Below are 17871 nucleotides of genomic sequence, written 5' to 3' on the forward strand. Positions count from 1 at the left end.
GCTGAAAGGTGGAAGGAGCATATAGAGGGTATATACAAGGGAGATAGACTTGAAAGCAATATTATAGAAAGGGAAGTTGATGAAGATGAGGTGGGAGATATGATACTGTGTGAAGAATGTGAGAGAGCACAAAGACTCCTCATACAAGATAGGTTAAGGAAAGAGAAATCTATGTTTGTAGCATTTGCAGGCTTCGAGAAAGCTTTTGACGATGTTGACTGTAATACTGTGCCTCAAATTCTAAAGGTGGCAGAGGTTAAATACAGGAAGCGAAAGGCCACTTGCAATTTGTAAGAAACCAGACGGCAGTAATAAGACTAGAGGACCATGAAAGGGAAACAGTAACATCCCCGATGTTATTCAATATGCATATTGGGCAAGCAGTAAAGGAAACAAAAGAAAAATTGGGAATAGGAATTCAAGTCCAGGGGGAAGAAATAAAAACTTTGACAGAATAAAATTGTCATCGGCAAACCTCAGAGACAGCAAAGGACTTCGCAGAGCAGTTGAACGGAATGGACAGTGTCTCGAACGAAGGAGATAACAAAAGCAAAACGAGGATATAGAATGTAGTCGAATTAAATCAGGTGACACTGAGGCCATTAGATCAGGAAAAAGAGGCATTTATAGCAGTAGATATGTTTCGTTATAAGGCAGCAGAATAACTGAGGCTGAAGTAGAGAGGATATGGAATGTAGGCTGGCAATGGCATGAAAGGCGTTTCTGAAGAAAAGAAATTTATTAACATCGAATTATGACTTGTCAGGAAGGCTTTTCTGAAAGTATTTGTATGAAGTGTGGCCATGTGTAGAAGTGAATAACGGACGATAAACACTTTAGACCAAAAGAGAATAGAAAGTTTTGAAATGTGGTGCTGCAGAAGAATGCTGAAGATTAGATGGGTAGATCACGTAGCTAATGAGGGAGGTACTCGATAGAATTGGGGAGAAGAGAAATTTGTGGCACAACCTGACTAGGAGGGATAGGCTTGTAGGACACATTCTGAGGCATCAAGGGATCATCTATTTAGTACTGGAGAGATGCGTTGGGGGTTAAAATCGCAGAGGGAGACCAGTAGAGGAATACAGTAAGCAGATATACCATAATCTACTTGCATACAACACTGTCAGTGGCAATCTGCGTCACTTTCTTTCGGGAAATGTTTGAATGACAGCATAAAGTCTAGTTGCCCTGCCAAATTATATTCGGTCACCAAGGTTCTCAAATCTTTGATGCGTGGTTGATCTGAGACAACTTTTTAACCCGGGTCAGAGTGCTGTATAACCTTTGTGGTTCAGGTGCAGTTATCGGAAGAATGTAATCTATGCGCATAGCTACACATACGTTTGGAAACAAGCTTAAATTTTTAAGCTTTTGCATTTTATTCAAGAGCATTTCCATGAAACCCAAACGTTTCGTCTAAAATCTTCACTATTTCATATTTGGTTTTCAATGTAGACACTAGATTGTGAATAATGACAAAAAATACTTTTATCTTGAATAAATCTAACGAATGCAACCGTTACTTCATTCTTGGTTTCATCATGGAATGACTTCCTCTTCTTAGTGCATACATCTGGAAATTCAGGATCGATATTGATAGCACAGAGAACTACTTTAGATCAAGGAGGATGGCGTCCCAATTTTCAGAAGGTATTTCAAGTCATTTAATAAGCTCTCAAAATGTCTTACCTCAACATCAGTGGCAGTAGTTCGAGCTTGTAATAATTTGCTCCTGTAGTCAGTTGGTACCAATAACTGTAGCTAAACTGACGCCATGGTCAAGTACTTGAATGATCTCATATAAATCAAAACACTCCGTTATCAAAGAACGTTACAGCTGAAAAATTTAACTTGCTGAGAGTTTCAACAGCAATGGCAATCTTATCCAAGTGAGCTGCAACTGATATTGTAGCGTCAACCCGAGCACTCGAACGCTTAGCAGACTTAGAATATTAAGAATTTCCAACACACTGTTTCAGAATTCCCCATCTACGTGGACTGCTGCTGAACGGGTTGTAAAGAAAGAATCATTCCGAAGAATGTGTGTGCTATATGACAACTGTCAGCTGCGTGTACTCCATAAGGCTATCACACGCGCGTACAGAAAATTTTGCAAGATGATTTCACTGAAGAAAATGTATCTGAGGTCCTTCGTGATACCGTCTAATATCATTCCTGTTAGCATAGCCGGCCGGGATGGCCGAGCGGTTCTAGGCGCTACAGTCTGGGACCGCGCGACCGCTGCCTCGGGCATTGATGTGTGTGATGTCCTTAGGTTAGTTAGGTTTAAGTAGTTCTAAGTTCTAAGGGACTGATGACGTTAGAAGTTGAGTCCCATAGTGCTCAGAGCCATTTGAACCTTCTTTTTTTTAAAACCTTGTTCGTGGCTTTCACTGATTGCAATTGTTTCACAAGTGTTGATCGAATTAACCAACTCTCGTTCTCTGATTACAAACTACGATTCCTGAAACCGATAACTTACTTCATATTTATCAATTTACTTCTTGAATCAAATATAATGAAAGATCAATGTTGTTTCTTCCTGGCAGATTAAAACTGTGCCGGACCGAGACTCGAACTCGGGACCATTGCCTTTCGCGGGCAAGTGCTCTACCAACAGAGCTACCCAAGCACGACTCACGCCCCGTCCTCACAGCTTTACTTCCGCCAGTACCTCCCCTTCTACCTTCCAAACTTTACAGCAGCTCTCCTGCGAACCTTGGTAGAGCACTTGCCCGCGAAAGGCAAAGGTCCCGAGTTCGAGTCTCGTTCCGGCACACAGTTTTAATCTGCCAGGAAGTTTCATATCAGCGCACACTCCGCTGCAGAGTGAAAATCTCATTCGGAATGTTCTTTGTTCGATAAGGCTTCTCACATTCTCTGGGTTCCAAGACAGTACTCCTACATGATGGGCACAACTACAAATAAATTCTTTCTGGGTATCACTTAACGGACAATGCACTTGTAAAAGCTTTACAGCTGCTTGTCGGTCTCTTGAACTTGCTAACGTGTTTTGCAAGTACTAGATCATAGTGACTCAAGACCTCGGAAATGTTCCGAGGAAATGGCAATTAACTGGATCTTCAATTTTGAGAGCCGAACCTCTGAAGGCCAAGCGTCTTTGACCAAGAAATAATGTCACATCAAATAACACGAGATTTCCCATGTATTTGGCTGTTCTATGGACGAACAAAAGAACATCATTACCTCATTACTTCTGAGCTTCAGCATGACCAGTGTACCTCTTAATGTCATTTAATTTCTTCACTTTTATGCTTCTTCCAGGGCAGTGTATTTAGACAGAAATATTTTAGTCTGTGTTTACTCTTGAATGCAAAATATTTTCTGTATACTTGTGCACGTTGGCCGCATAAAATCACCTTGTGATGGAATCAGAAGTACCTTGTCTATGGATGTTGTTGACAAACCTACGAAATTCTAACATTTCACCGCTGTTGCCATGTGCATTTGTTGGGGAAATGTATTTATATGATTTCCAACAAAATTTAAAGAAGTCACATTATCAACTAAATCACAAGGTTGTTGTATTTCACGATTGGGAAAGAACATGTCGTGCACCCAAGATAACACACGAAATAGAATTGTATGCAGTTGGCCTGTATGACTCGCAAACCAAAGAACTGAAGTGGAAAGGAAGAACTAGATTGGTTATGGTGGTGCTGGGTTAATGTTCTTGTATTTATATGATACAAAATTTATTTTACAATAGCAGAAAGGTATTTGCGAACTTAGCACCCACGGGGATTCGAACCCTTGAGAGGCTTGGGCCTCCGGGAGTTTGCCCCCTCCCATTCCCTCCCGCCCTCTCTCGTCGGGCCTGACAGAGTGTGTAATACCTTTTCAGGAAAATTATTTACAGTTGCAGGTGCTACGTGTTGTAGATTTTGAGAACATGATTCCAAATACTTTCCAGTTTCTTGCAGGTTATGTACAGTAATGAGGTGTTGCAATCTTCTGCTGATCCGATAATTCCCTGCTTCAGGCACTGTAATAGTTCACATACATAAGGCTTATAATCTGAAATGGGTAAATAATCCTTAATCTCGTATAGATGGATCGAAATTTTTGTGAGACGGAGACGATAGAAATTCGCAGGCACGCTGCATTTCTCTACTCAGAGACCACACAGTTAGTGTAAAGACGTGTGTTCTAGGAGGAACAAGTCGCTATCGGACACTGATTTTTATTCAAAATCAGTTGTATACCCTGGGCTGTCTATAACTCTGAGAATCTGTAAAGGGAATTCAGGAACCCGTCGTATACCTCCTAGCAACGATAAGTGAATAGTATATTTATAGTGACATTTGTACTGGGGCCTCTCGAGTAAAAATTATCTATTTCCATCGTACTGCCTGCGAAATGTCTGTTGTACATTTCGTACATGAGACAAATGGGATCTTGATAATAACGAAATAGTAATAAGAAAAATCTGCTGTAAGAACGTTCGTACGGTTGCCTAAGTTGCAGGTGGTACCAGTTAAACGGACCATTACGTGTGTACACGGCTCGCACCATACCGAGCACGAATGTCAATGAGCTAATGTGTGACTCACGCTTAACACATCAAGTGGAGCACGAGGGTCGTTACATTATCTGGCAGTTTTACGTTACCGCAATCGGGGGACTCGTACTTACTGTACTGTTGTGACTGAGCGACTAGCACTTGTCGCGAGCGCCATTCTGAGCAACGGTCAGCAGGTGCTACCTGGTGGCGAGTTTTGTTACTATGACAGTAGAACCGGAAAAAGCAATGAGGGACATTGGTGTTGGGGCACCTGTTATATTGTAGCAGGAAGCGCGGTGGGAGAGCGACGAGGTCTGAGCGCGTGTGTGTATGGCGTGCGGAAAGCGAGGTGGCACGACAAGCTTCGCTGGCGGGACGTGCGGGCGATGAAGCCGGACGCGACCCACAACAGGGCCGATGGCGGTGGCGGCGGCGAGCGGCGCGCGACGCGCCGGCCGCAAAGGGCCCGCCGGCTGACGCGCCGAGCAGGTAGGACGGACAACCCCTAACCTCGCTAACACGGCTGCTCTGGCGCATGGGGCTTGGTCCTACTAAAGTAGACGAGCTACACAAAACGCTTACTTTCTGCATGGCAAAACGCTCCAGGAGACTCTTCATAGTAATCAAGAGGCTTTCGGTGTATTGATTTTCTCTTGTAACACATCCGAATCTTACACGTTCATCTACATTGTGGAAGAATACAACAGTCCACTGATATTAGTAATTATTTCAACATTAAATAAATGCGAAGAAAGTGCGACTTTCCTCGCATCGTATTCAGTATGTACCACGTATCGTAGTTAGCGCCCGTGTTTCAAAATATTGAAGCATTGTTATGAAAAAAACATTCGGAGTACTTAATTCAATGCCAGCTCGTTTTGAAAACGAAACATTCTACCAAAAGAAGCAGCAAATAACGACTCACGCTAACTTCTTTGTGTTGTGCGAAATTTACGCTGCAGTTGAACAAAAATTGCGATGTGCGAGCAGCCTAGGTCTCTCTGGGTCGGTTTCACCACAAGCATTGATACGTATTAAACCAGTACACTTCTCGTTGAAAACAGTACTTGGGTACATGTAAAAGATTCGTAGTTGGAAGTCAGGCACACTAAACACCGGCCCCTTTGCGTGCTATCGCTTTTCGAAAAGTTGGGTGCAGTATCTTGAAGCGGTTATGAAGCATTAAAGAGGTTCATATTTTCCGCGGGTCATACACCACAGGCAAACGAAACATCGCTTCGTCTTTTCAGTATTACCTCTGCAGTAAATTGCCAATACCAGCCACGTCGGTGAGTCTTTCTTTCAAAGCGATAAGAGGGCATTGTGACTCATTGTGGCGTGCTGAACAGGCGCTGTTCTTCAGAGTATTGTGAGTAGTGGGTATTAAGATCCGTCAAGGAAATTTAAAATTGACATACGTACGTCGCGTAGGGCTACCGATTTTAATGCACTTAAAGACGTTATATTTACATGTTTCTTTCACTTCTCATTATAGTATATTCCTAAAACGTACTAATCTTGCCTGCATACATGCCGTAGAATTACTAACACGATAAAATGAGATAAATTAGGGCGATACAGAAGTATACAGGCTAACTTTCTCCTCGCGCGCTTGCATTACCGAAGGCAAGAAAGTAACAAAGTAACAAGCCCCCCTCCGCTGTACACGTTACGGTGCGAACGAGCGTGTTCTAATCGACTAAACGACCTAAAAGCCTCTGAAAGAAATATGGACTACAAATATGGCTTGTAGGTAATTTGGTAAATTCAATTCCACGTTGATTAGTAAATTAGAAAATGACTGAAACCCATATCTAATTATAGTTGTAACGTTCTACAGTGACAAGTGGATTTGACTTCACAAACCATTCAGCAGTAATTGAGGTTTACCCAAGGAGGAGCAGAAAGAAGCACTTTGCGAACAAGAGAAATGAGAGTGAATTAATGGCTAAGTGGAATGACAGGTGTTTGGTATCTCTTGCGGAACTGAACTGAAAACGGAGTATTTTGTGACAGTTCCCTTGTATATCATTGTTGTTAACAAAATGAAATTTTCACTCTGCCGCGGAGTGTGCGCTAATATGAAACTTCCTGGCACATAGAAACTTTTTGCCGGACCGAGTCAGTAACTCACGACCTTTGCCTTTTGTGGGCAAGTGCTCTCCCGACTGAGCTAACCAAGCTCGACCCACGACCCGCCTTAACAGCTTTACTTCCGCCGGTACCTCATCTCTTACCTTTCAAACTTAGAAAAATTTTCTTGCGGAACTAGCACCCCTGAAAGAAAGGATTATGTGGAGACATGGCTTCGGCGCAGACTGGGGGATGTTATCAGAATGAAATTTTCACTCTGCAGGAGTGCTAGTCCTGCAAGTTTCGCAACAAAACTTCTGTGATGTTTGGAAGACACGAGATGACATACTGGTGGTAGTAAAGCTGTGAAGGCGGGGTCGTGAGCCGTACGTAGGTAGCCCAGTCGGTAGAGCACCTGCCTACGAAAGAAAAACGTCCCAAGCTAGAGTCTCGGTCCGGCATACGGTTGTTGCCTGCCGGGTAAGTTCAACATTGTTCTTGATTCGAATAGAGAATAAAAGGCGTAAAACTTCTAATATTACGTGTGATACAATACGGTAATAATACACTGAAGCGCCAAATAAACTGGTATATGGGCAGGCGTATTCAAATACAGATATGTAAACAGGCAGAATACGGCGCTGCGGTCGGCAACGCCTAAGTAAAAGTGTCTGACCCAGTTGTTAGACCAATTACTGCTGCTACTATGGCAGGTTATCAAGATTTAAGTGAGTTTGAACGTGGTGTTACAGTCGGCGCACGAGCGATGGGACACAGCTTCTCTGAGGTAGCGATGAAGTGGGGATTTCCCCGTTCGACCATTTCACGAGTGTACCGTGAATATCAGGAATCCGGTAAAATATCAAATCTCAGCCATCATTGCGGCTGGAAAAAGATCCTGCAAGAACGTGACCAACGACGACTGAAGCGCATCGTTCAACGTTACAGAAGTGCAACCCTTCCGCAAATTGCTGCAGATTTCAATTCTGAGCCATCAACAAGTCTCAGCATGCGAACCATTCAACAAAACATTATCGATGTGGGCTTTCAGAGCCGAAGGTCCACTCGTGTAACCTTGATGACTGCACGACACAAAGCTTTACGCCCCGCCTGGGACCGTTAACACCGACATTGGACTGTTGATGATTGGAAACATGTTGCCTGGTCGGACGAATCTCGTTTCAAATTGTATCGAGCGGATGGACGTGTACAGGTATGGAGACAACCTCATGAATCCATGAACTCTGCATGTCAGCAGGGGACTATACAAGCTGGTGGAGGCTCTGTAATGGCGTGGGGCGTGTGCAATTAGAGTCGTATCTAGACGTATCAGGAGTCCCATATCACCTGCATGCATTCTTGCCCATTGTGCTTTCCGACGGACTTGGGCAATTCCATTAGGACAATGCGACGTCCCACATGTCCAGAATTGCTACAGACTGGCTTGAGGAACACTCTTCTGAGTTCAAACACTTCCGCTGGCCACCAGACTTTCCAGACATGAACATGGGATCCCTCGCAACGAGTTGTTCAGAAGAGATCTCCAACCCTTTGTACTCTTACGGATTTATGGACAGCGCTGGAGGATTCATGGTGTCAGTTGCCTCCAGCACTACTTCAGACATTAGGCGAGTCCATGCCACGTCATATTGCGGCTCGCGGGGCCCTATATGCTATTAATCAGGTGTACCAGTTTCTTTGGCTCTTCAGTGTAAATCTCTTTGGTATAGTAATGCTTAATTCACAAGCGAAAAATTTAACGCAGAAATACTTTTCAATTTGCTCAACGAGAGCTTTTTTCGAAATAAATTACGGAAATTACTTTAGGGTAAAGGAAAACTTGTGTATTTTGCGGACTCATAAGATTCCGCAAAGTGTAAAGACAAAGGTCTGTTTGTGGGAAGAAAAACTGGATAGGTATCTTTTAAAATATCGTGTACTATAAGCGGGTGTAGGATTCTATGTGCTAGTCCAGAAGATAAAACGTGCATGAAGAATCGTACACTTAATTAGTTTGCGTATATGACAGCAAAATTGTGAAATCTTGGCAAAAATGATTTATATAATATAAATCAGAGACCTGTAGCAATCGTTTACTCGTATTTACGATGTGTAGGTCTTGTTGGGTCTCGTAATGCGTCTTGCGAGTCGCCGCCCGACTGTATCGTCCAACGGTGACGGCGGCGCTCGTATCTTTCATTGACAGGTCAATATTATCTCGGCAGGTCGTGTCACGGTAGAAAATGCGACAAGTCAGAATACTTCCAAGCTCTTCTCTCACTCGCCTCGCACGCGTTATTTTACGTATCGTAAAAAGGCTGTTACCTCTAGCAGGCCCTGTTTACATAGCAGGCACATGTATCGCCACACGCACATAATCCACTGTTTGTTAGATGACTAATGCTTCACGTATTGTTTGATTGATAAACAGAAGGCGACGCACATAGTACGCTGTTATAACACAACGATATGCCGCTTACTAACGAAACATGCACACACTTTACGAGAGCATAATAAGTGTTAGAGTAGCTGCAAGTTGACCTAACGGATTTGCTAACTTCATTCTTACTGCATGTGTGACTTTCAGTAGGCTCACCGCAATTTGGTAGACACGTGAGATTTTGCTCTCTCTTTTCCAACTGAGATTAATGTTGTTGTGACAGCTGGTTAAATCTTTACCATTTTTTAAAAACAGTGTAGATGTTCATTCCACGAACTAACCTTGAAGATAAGCAAAGAAGGTACTGGTACAGTTAATTATTTCATAGCTGACGGTATGACACAGACTTAAAATCTCCTCAGTATTTTTATTGTTTTGTATCTTGCTAAGGGCAGCTAAGTTCTTGAGTCAATAGTTTGGTAAGTCTTGTTAACTTAGCGTAGTCTAACGTTTGATCATACAACCAGGGCACAAAGGTGGCAGCATCCGACACTCACTCGAGTGTGCATCTCCAGCTATTAGGCCTATTTTCAGTACTAAATAAGTGTTTCTGTAGGGGAAAGTCATAAAAGATTTCTTTTTGCATGGTCGTATCCGTGTATTGTTGCACAAAATGAGATCGACATAAAGTCGAGACACCGAGAGTCGGAAGGAACTAGGAAAAGTTCTCGATCAATTTATTCAGGTGAAAATCGCAAGTCATTTCTCTGTTTTGCTTGCAGCTATCGCTTTCTGTTGACCCGTTTGTCTGTTGACTATAAGTCAAAGTGGAAAAAGAGAGGTAAGCATCGCTATATTGTTTGGCATTTCCAAGAGCAGGAATTGTGATTCCAGCTTACTTGTGGCGTTTTACAAAACAACCAGAGCTAAAAGTCCTAAATTTTTGCTCTTGCCATCGTTGCTAAGTACTTTAGCTTTAAAATCGTCGACAGCAGACGCAGAAGACATCACTGACGTAAATAACTGACCTAAATTACTAATGTCGACAGGACAAAAACGAGGAGACTTCGATATCTGCATATTGCACTGGTGTATTTCTTGACAGAGAAAGTGCCCCACGATGACCAGTCTTAAAAAAACCGACTAATTCTTGCTAGGTGCCCCCAGTGACAACGCCAAATTTGTTGGAGCAATGCCCGCCACACTGACTAGGTCCGTGGCCACAGTTTCGTACCAATGAACCAATGACTATTGAATGACACTGATACGCTACTTAACACGCATGTGTATTGGAGCCGCGTGACGCACAAGCAGGTGTAAGCTTATGTACTTAACGCCAACATTCCGACAGTTTGTTCGTCAAGTGTCGTATGTGCACGTGACTGACGAGTTCTTGTGGAGTGATTGTGCTACTGTTACTGTTGCTGTTGTGCAGGTGATGGTGGTGATGGGGTTAGAGATGGTGATCGAGCGGACCGGTGTTGGTCGCTAGGCTACTCTTCTCGAATAACATCAAAACCAACGGACGACTATCAATCGCCGGCCGGAGTGGCTGAGCGGTTCTAGGCGCTACAGTCTGGAACCGCGTGACCGCTACGGTCGCAGGTTCGAATCCTGCCTCGGGCATGGATGTGTGTGATGTCCTTAGGTTAGTTAGGTTTAAGTAGTTCTAAGTTCTAGGGGACTGATGACCACAGCAGTTGAGTCCCATAGTGCTCAGAGCCATTTGAACCATTTTTGACTATCAATCATATGCTCTCACTCCATTAGTGTCGTAGGAGTGTTCCGAAATTTAGTCCAGGACATTCGACAGCAGAAAGTTTCTTCTTCTTGATTGTCGCGTCCTCCACGGATCCTGAGAGGGCTACTCGCAGTAGTCCTTCCTGTTCCATCCTAATTAGATGCCCAGCCCACACCATTCCTTCCTTCATCCTTCGGCCAGTATCAGTTTGTGAGTGTAGATCAGCCAGTCATAATTTTTTAATGACCTCCATTCCTGAAACTGGCGGGGTCCCTCCTTGGGTCAAATACTTTCCTTTAATATCTTTCTCTCGAAGACTAAAAGTTTTGCCGCGCGGAGTGGCCGCGCGGTTTGAGGCGCCATGAACGGATTGCGCGGCCCTTCCCGCCAGAGGTTGGAGTGTGTGTGTGTTTGTTGTTGTTAGCATAAGTTAGTTTAAGTAGTGTGTAAGTCTAGGGACCGATCACCTCAGCAGTCAGCAGTTTAGTCCCCTAGGAATACACACACACACACACACAAAAGTAGTTTTTGTTCGTCAGGTTTTCTTAATGTAAATGTTTCAGACCCATATAGAGCTACCGGGAGAATTATACTCTGGTGTAGTCTGATTTTAAAACTTCTCGAAACTGTCGGCTTCACAGAATGTCCTGTTAGCAAAAATGTGCTGTTTGCCGCTGCGGTCGTTGTGATGATCTCAATTTCCATTCTTTTATGCTCCTAAAAATACTCAGACATTTAAATGTGTCTATTCTTTTAAAAGCGACTTCGTCAGCTATCAGATGGGATACCATCATTAAGTGCCTTTCTCACAACCATACACGTTATTGCCTCCTCGATAATTCGTAATCCTGCTTTCCTTGCATTATTTCACTAAGCACTTGTCATGTGCTCAGAGTCCTCTTTATCACTATTTATTAGATCATCTCCCATATATACTAGGCGACTTTTTGTGTTGTTAACCTGTCTTATCCCACTGCGTTTAATTTTTGTGTACTCTATCTTTTCTGGTATTAAAATATACGGTTGATGGAGATAATGCGTCTCCTTGTCTAAGAACAATTTTGACTACAAAATGCTCTGTCACTCCTGTAATAATATTTACACTAAAATAGGTTTTGTCTAAACGTGTCTGTACTAGATAGACTGACGACTGACTTTCGTGGAAACTGATATTCCTTAAAAACATTGGTGATTGTGCTCCGCTCCTCCCCGCCCCTCCTCCCCCCATATATGTTGTCATAAGCTATTTTGAAGACAACTAAAACCATGTGAATATCAACGTTTTTGTTACCAACCTTTCTATGTTGCCTGTCTGTTAGTAACAAGATAACCTGAAGTTCATCTTTTCTTCCTGAAACCGCATTGATAGTCGCGTATAATTCACGCGTACCGTTCTTTCTTAGTATAGGACAGATTACTGTCATTTTCCAGTCGTTGGGCAATGTTTAGTATTCCCAAACATTCCGTAACTGTTTCATAATCGTTTTAACGACTAGCGACCTCCATTCTTTATTGGCTCTCCTGCAATTTGATCTCCGCCAAAAGTCATTGTTTTTAAGATTTGTGATTTGCCGTATTTCTTCTTCGTTGGGGGGGGGTGTATCTACTTTGCTGTCTACAAAGCCTGGTACCTCACACGGAAGAGACGATCCTCCAATGTGTGGTGCTTGCGGCACGCAGAGCACTATGCGCCAGATTTTATTAGTCTGGCTTATATTCCGGCCAGAGGGCAACGGAAGATTTACTGACAGATGTGCCATATATTTTGAGTAACGTTCAAACGAATGGGGTGAGAGTTTTAAGGTTTTGTGATTTGTTCCAGTTTCCTCATATTTTAGGGAGATTCTCTGAGTGTGTTGACAGAGTGACTGGGTCACCCATGTATTTTGTAAGTCGTCAGCCTGTCACATTTTCATGTGCCTTTCTTTACGTTCTTCTGTCATTTTGCTTCTGCTTAATCCCAGGTGAAGCATCTTTCCCCGTGACAACAATTTTAGTATTATCGACATTCGTTTCTCCTAATGTGTGTAAGGGCGCTGGTAAGCTTGCCGTTGAGTCCTGGTAAGCCATTCATTCTCTCTCTCTCTCTCTCTCTCTCTCTCTCTCTCTCTCTCTCTCTCTTTTTCTTTCGTTTATTTCTGTCTTACTTTCTTTACTTTTTGGTACACTTGTCTTTTCCTGTGGCGGATAAGCGCTCTTCTGCTTCTTCTACTAGCTCTTTTTAATATTTCTCCTGTCCTAGTAAAGTTGCCGTTTTCTACCTTATTCTGATAAACTTGTCTCGTAACTCCTGATCCCTGATATTTTCTAATCACCTCTTCCTAACTACCCCTCTCTCTCTCTTCTGTTTTTAGATGGCACGCTTGATTTGAGTCACACCTCATCTAACCTCTTCAGTTTGCCTAAAATTTCAGAGGTTACACTGTTTACTGTTTCCGTAATTCGAGACCAGTCGTGGTTGATACTAGTCTCCCACCATTTCTTCACATTTAGTTAGGTTGTCTGCTAGTGTTGACTCGTAATTCTATTAATCTCTCTTTGAGACTAGTTGTATCATAATATTTAGTCTGTCTGTTCTCTATGCAGCTTCTTTATTTTGATGTTCAGAACTTTAGACTACAAAGCTGTAACCTTTATTCTGCTCTGTTTTCCAGCAAGTTATTGCCCATCCGTATAGTCACAACGTTTGGTGTCCAACTTACGTTTGTTTTACATTCTGTTCGGCGTGTAAATTGGACATTATACACACTATTGCAAGACCTAACACTTATCGACCAATTCACGCGTGACGTGAGAGTACATAACTGTGGAGAAATTGTGTGTATTACTTCCAGCCCTGTCGTCAAATATTCTCTCTCCATGCTCATCGTCAAATATGGGGTGTACAGGAAACCTGCTTTCTTGGATCGCTAGACAACATTCAACCAATTCGTATTAATGAGTTTTGTTACAAAAAGAAGTAAATGACAATACTTTAATTTGACAATACTTTAATTTGACAATACTTTAATTTGACAATACTTTAATTTGACAATACTTTAATTTGACAATACTTTAATTTGACAATACTTTAATTTGACAATACTTTAATTTGACAATACTTTAATTTGACAATACTTTAATTTGACAATACTTTAGTTTGACAATACTTTAGTTTGACAATACTTTAGTTTGACAATACTTTAGTTTGACAATACTTTAGTTTGACAATACTTTAGTTTGACAATACTTTAGTTTGACAATACTTTAGTTTGACAATACTTTAGTTTGACAATACTTTAGTTTGACAATACTTTAGTTTGACAATACTTTAGTTTGACAATACTTTAGTTTGACAATACTTTAGTTTGACAATACTTTAGTTTGACAATACTTTAGTTTGACAATACTTTAGTTTGACAATACTTTAGTTTGACAATACTTTAGTTTGACAATACTTTAGTTTGACAATACTTTAGTTTGACAATACTTTAGTTTGACAATACTTTAGTTTGACAATACTTTAGTTTGACAATACTTTAGTTTGACAATACTTTAGTTTGACAATACTTTAGTTTGACAATACTTTAGTTTGACAATACTTAAGTTTGACAATACTTAAGTTTGACAATTACACAGATGTCGCAGGCAAAGGGCGACATACAAAATAATGAATCTTCTTCAGTATAAACAATTCCTAGTCTGAGCTACATAGTGTGCAAGCGAAGTAACAGGCGTTGATGCTTGTATCCAAATCGCTAGCCTGGAAGGTGCTATTCAACTGGGGCGTCGCCACTTTTTTTCCCCACAAAAACAGTAACAGAAATGGCTACAATGAAATGACATAAATAAGGTTACAGATAATTGCAGTCATAAATCACAGCATTCAAAGAATGAGTCTTTAGCAGTAGCACAACTTAGCACCTTCACTGTCACCTTCAACTGGTGGCAGTGCAGCATGCACATTTTCTTCTTCTGCAGCCTGAGGTTCCTCATCATTATTTCCCAGACCCAAGATTAATCATTCAGTAAATCCTTGATATGTGTTCCTTCCAGGGTAAATTACATGGACAGAAGAGAAGTCCCGAACAGCAACATCGCAAAATACTTCACTGCCTTGTTATTTTTGTCAGTTCCAGCCTTCTAAACACATCCATAGGGAGTTCAAGATCTTCCTTTATATCAGACTCCAGATGTTTGTCGCCATATTCTTGTATCTGCTGTACTACTGATTTATTTTTCATGTGTGACTTGCAGGTAAGGTTAGGGTCGGGAACGTGACCCAACCCATTCCCTCTCTACTAGAGATCGAGTTCCTAACCTATACCCATTCTGTTGAAGACAATTCGGAGCATGTTACCATATTTCTTATTGTGATTCTGATATTTAAGTATTTTCTGGAATTCATTTTCCATATACATCTTGTATTCAATCTGTTCATCGTTCCCAATATTGTTAAAACATAACTTGTATCGGTCGCGGCGCCTATAACCTCTTCACATAGGGGCCGCTGTTGTCGCGTTGTCGTCCTGGAGAGGGGTTACAGCCATCTCTTCTCCATCGTTACCGACGGGCGTGCCGGCGTTTGACTTTACGCCGTGTTAGTGTGTAATGCAATTTGAATAACTACTGTAGCACTTCCGTCGTCATACTTACTCAACCTTTTTTTTCTCGAAGTTCAAACACTGTGTGAGAATAAGCCGTGTAGGATGGACTTCGAGTATTCACACATTTAACTATTCCTCAGAGTACTCACTCATTTAAGTATTCCACACACTATTCGTCCTTTGAATTCTAGAGTTGAAACAGGGAACGCTACCATCAGTACCTTTTTTCCATTTTAATTTTGACGTTTCAAAGTGTATTTGACTGTGAATCATCGCCTCGAGCTACTGAATTTAACATTTCCTTTGAAACGGACACACGTTGAGTCAACGGATTAAGATACTGAAAAACTTCTCTGGTCGATGAAAGTTTGTTCTGGCAACAACAACAGCTAGCGAAGGAAATGTTTCGTGGTTGGAGATGGTTAAAGAGGACGTGAATTTCACCTGAATGGTCATTCGGATGTGATCTTGGAATGTGGTCGGTAGTGGTCACAAAATTCTTACACGAGAGGCTTCATTCAAGAAAAATATGCACACTCTGGATTCTATAGTGTCAACACGGGAAAATAATAATCGACGTTTCGAATTGTCAGCAGATAGATGCTTGACAGTTTATTAAATTTCTTCTGTTTTTACTGCTGCGGCATCGTATAAAATATTGCTATAACCGACGTTTAGGCCTTGTTACAGCGGCCTTCTTCAGTGTTTCCCCCGGGGTGTGCAAATTAAGTCGCTACCGGTTTCATAAGACCACAGACCAGTGACGTCAGTGAAACTGACGTAGGTCGTGGAAGTTTTACATGCTTGTTTTTTCCCCTGTCATATTAAATATTTGGCATCTGAAAAATTAATGCACCAGTTTCATCTAGAGATTAAACTGCAGGCGGTCATATGGCCATAGTCACACCTGAGTCAGTCAGTTCAATAACCACAGATTGATAAACTGAATACGTGTTTTGATGGTTAAACCCAACTACGACCCTGAATAAGTTAATGTTCCGCAATAACACAGATGTCCACAGACGAGCTTAAAACGTTTTCCGTGGAATCAGTATATCTATAGGCCATATTTTGCATCGTATAATCTGTTTCTTCTCACAAAAGCGAAAGAAACCACCAGCACACATTGATTTGCTCCCTAGAAGCTACTGCACCTGTCCAAATTGGTTTTGAGTACCCTTCGCGAAGCCTGAGGTGAGGTGGTTTGCTTCAGAGGGTGCCATGGAAAGTGCAGCTTGAAGAAAGCACTGTGTCAGGTAATAGAGAAATTTCACTGTAGCCTCAAATCCGTCAATATAGCTCTCGTACAAGATCTGCCGGCACTGATTCTTCACTGTTCTCTAGCAGTTGGTACCAAAATAGCAGCGTGGCAGGTTGTACTGCTAGAGAACACAGAGCACCTCCTTTATTCGATACACGGTGTGTATAAGCTCCTAATGGTCCACAGGAGAAAGATATTGAGCCACTCACTGCGCCTTGTGTGTGATAAAAGTTTGATTACCTAAACGATTGCTTCACGTTGGTTGTTGCTGCGGTGCTCAGTCCGAAGACTGGTTTGATATAGCTCTTCATGCTAATATATCCTGTGCAAGCATATCCATCTATGCGCAACTACTGTATGCTATATCCATTTGATCCTGCCAGTCGTAGTCAAGCCTTGGTCTTCACAATTTGTAACCCCTAACTTGCATCCCTTACCAAACTGACCACACCTTGACTCCTCAAGATGTGACCTACGAGTCGAACATTGCTTTTATTAAAGTAATGCCATAAATTACATTTCTCCCCAGTTCGATTCAGTACCCATTTAGTTATCCGATTTACCCACCAAATCTTTGGCGTCCTTCTGTAGTCACACAGTTCAGAAGCTTTCTTTCTCTTCTTGTCTGAACTACTTATCGTCCACGTTTCACTTCCACACAAGGCTACACTCCGAACAAGTACTTACAGGAAAGACACCCAACAGTTGAATTTATGTTCGATTTTTAGAAATTTCACTTCTTCAGAAATGTTTTTCTTGCCATTGTCGGTCTGCATCTGCATTTTGAATCCCTTCTACTCGGTGATCGTCAGTTACCTTGCTGCTCAATTAGTAAAACTGTTGTACTATTTTGATTGCCTCATTTACTAATAAAATTCCCTCAGCATCGCCTGATTTAATTCGATTACTCACCATTATCCTTAAAGTTGTAGACAACTTTTCTCTTCTTGTATTCATCCCTGCTCTCCCCCCTCCCCCCAGAATTTCAAGGGTGTACTCCAGTGAATATTCCTTAAAGCTATATGACAATGCAGTATTGCTCGATGAATTTCATAATCAAGCCAAGAAGTTTTAAAAAAATTCTCAGTAGCTTTGTCCAATTCTCCATATGTTATAAACGTCTGCTGCCTTTCTTTAACCTATCTTCTGAAGGTCAGTATTGCCTCGCTTGTTCCCACGTTTTTCAGGACACCAAGCTGGTGTTCCCCGAGTTTGGCTTCTACCAGTTTTTCCCTTCTTCTGCAAATAATTTGTGTCAGTCTTTTGCAAGTATGACTTATCAAATTAATATTTGGGTAATGT

At 41.8% G+C, this 17871-nt stretch overlaps 1 protein-coding gene across 6 annotated transcripts in view; it reads left to right on the forward strand.

Annotated features, from left to right (window-relative positions):
* Positions 1 to 17871, forward strand: part of LOC126458138 (uncharacterized) — a 404279-nt gene that overhangs the window by 362390 nt on the left and 24018 nt on the right. For 5 of the 6 annotated variants that reach the window (XM_050094982.1, XM_050094983.1, XM_050094984.1 and 2 more), the window contains one exon: positions 4814 to 5017. In XM_050094982.1, the coding sequence (XP_049950939.1) occupies positions 4915 to 5017 (103 nt within the window). In that variant the 5' untranslated portion in view covers positions 4814 to 4914. The remainder of the gene's footprint in view (positions 1 to 4813; positions 5018 to 17871) is intronic. The other variant, XM_050094987.1, reaches the window with a different exon arrangement.

This window comes from Schistocerca serialis, chromosome 2 (genome assembly GCF_023864345.2).
Source record: "Schistocerca serialis cubense isolate TAMUIC-IGC-003099 chromosome 2, iqSchSeri2.2, whole genome shotgun sequence".
Taxonomy (NCBI): Eukaryota; Metazoa; Arthropoda; class Insecta; order Orthoptera; family Acrididae; genus Schistocerca; species Schistocerca serialis.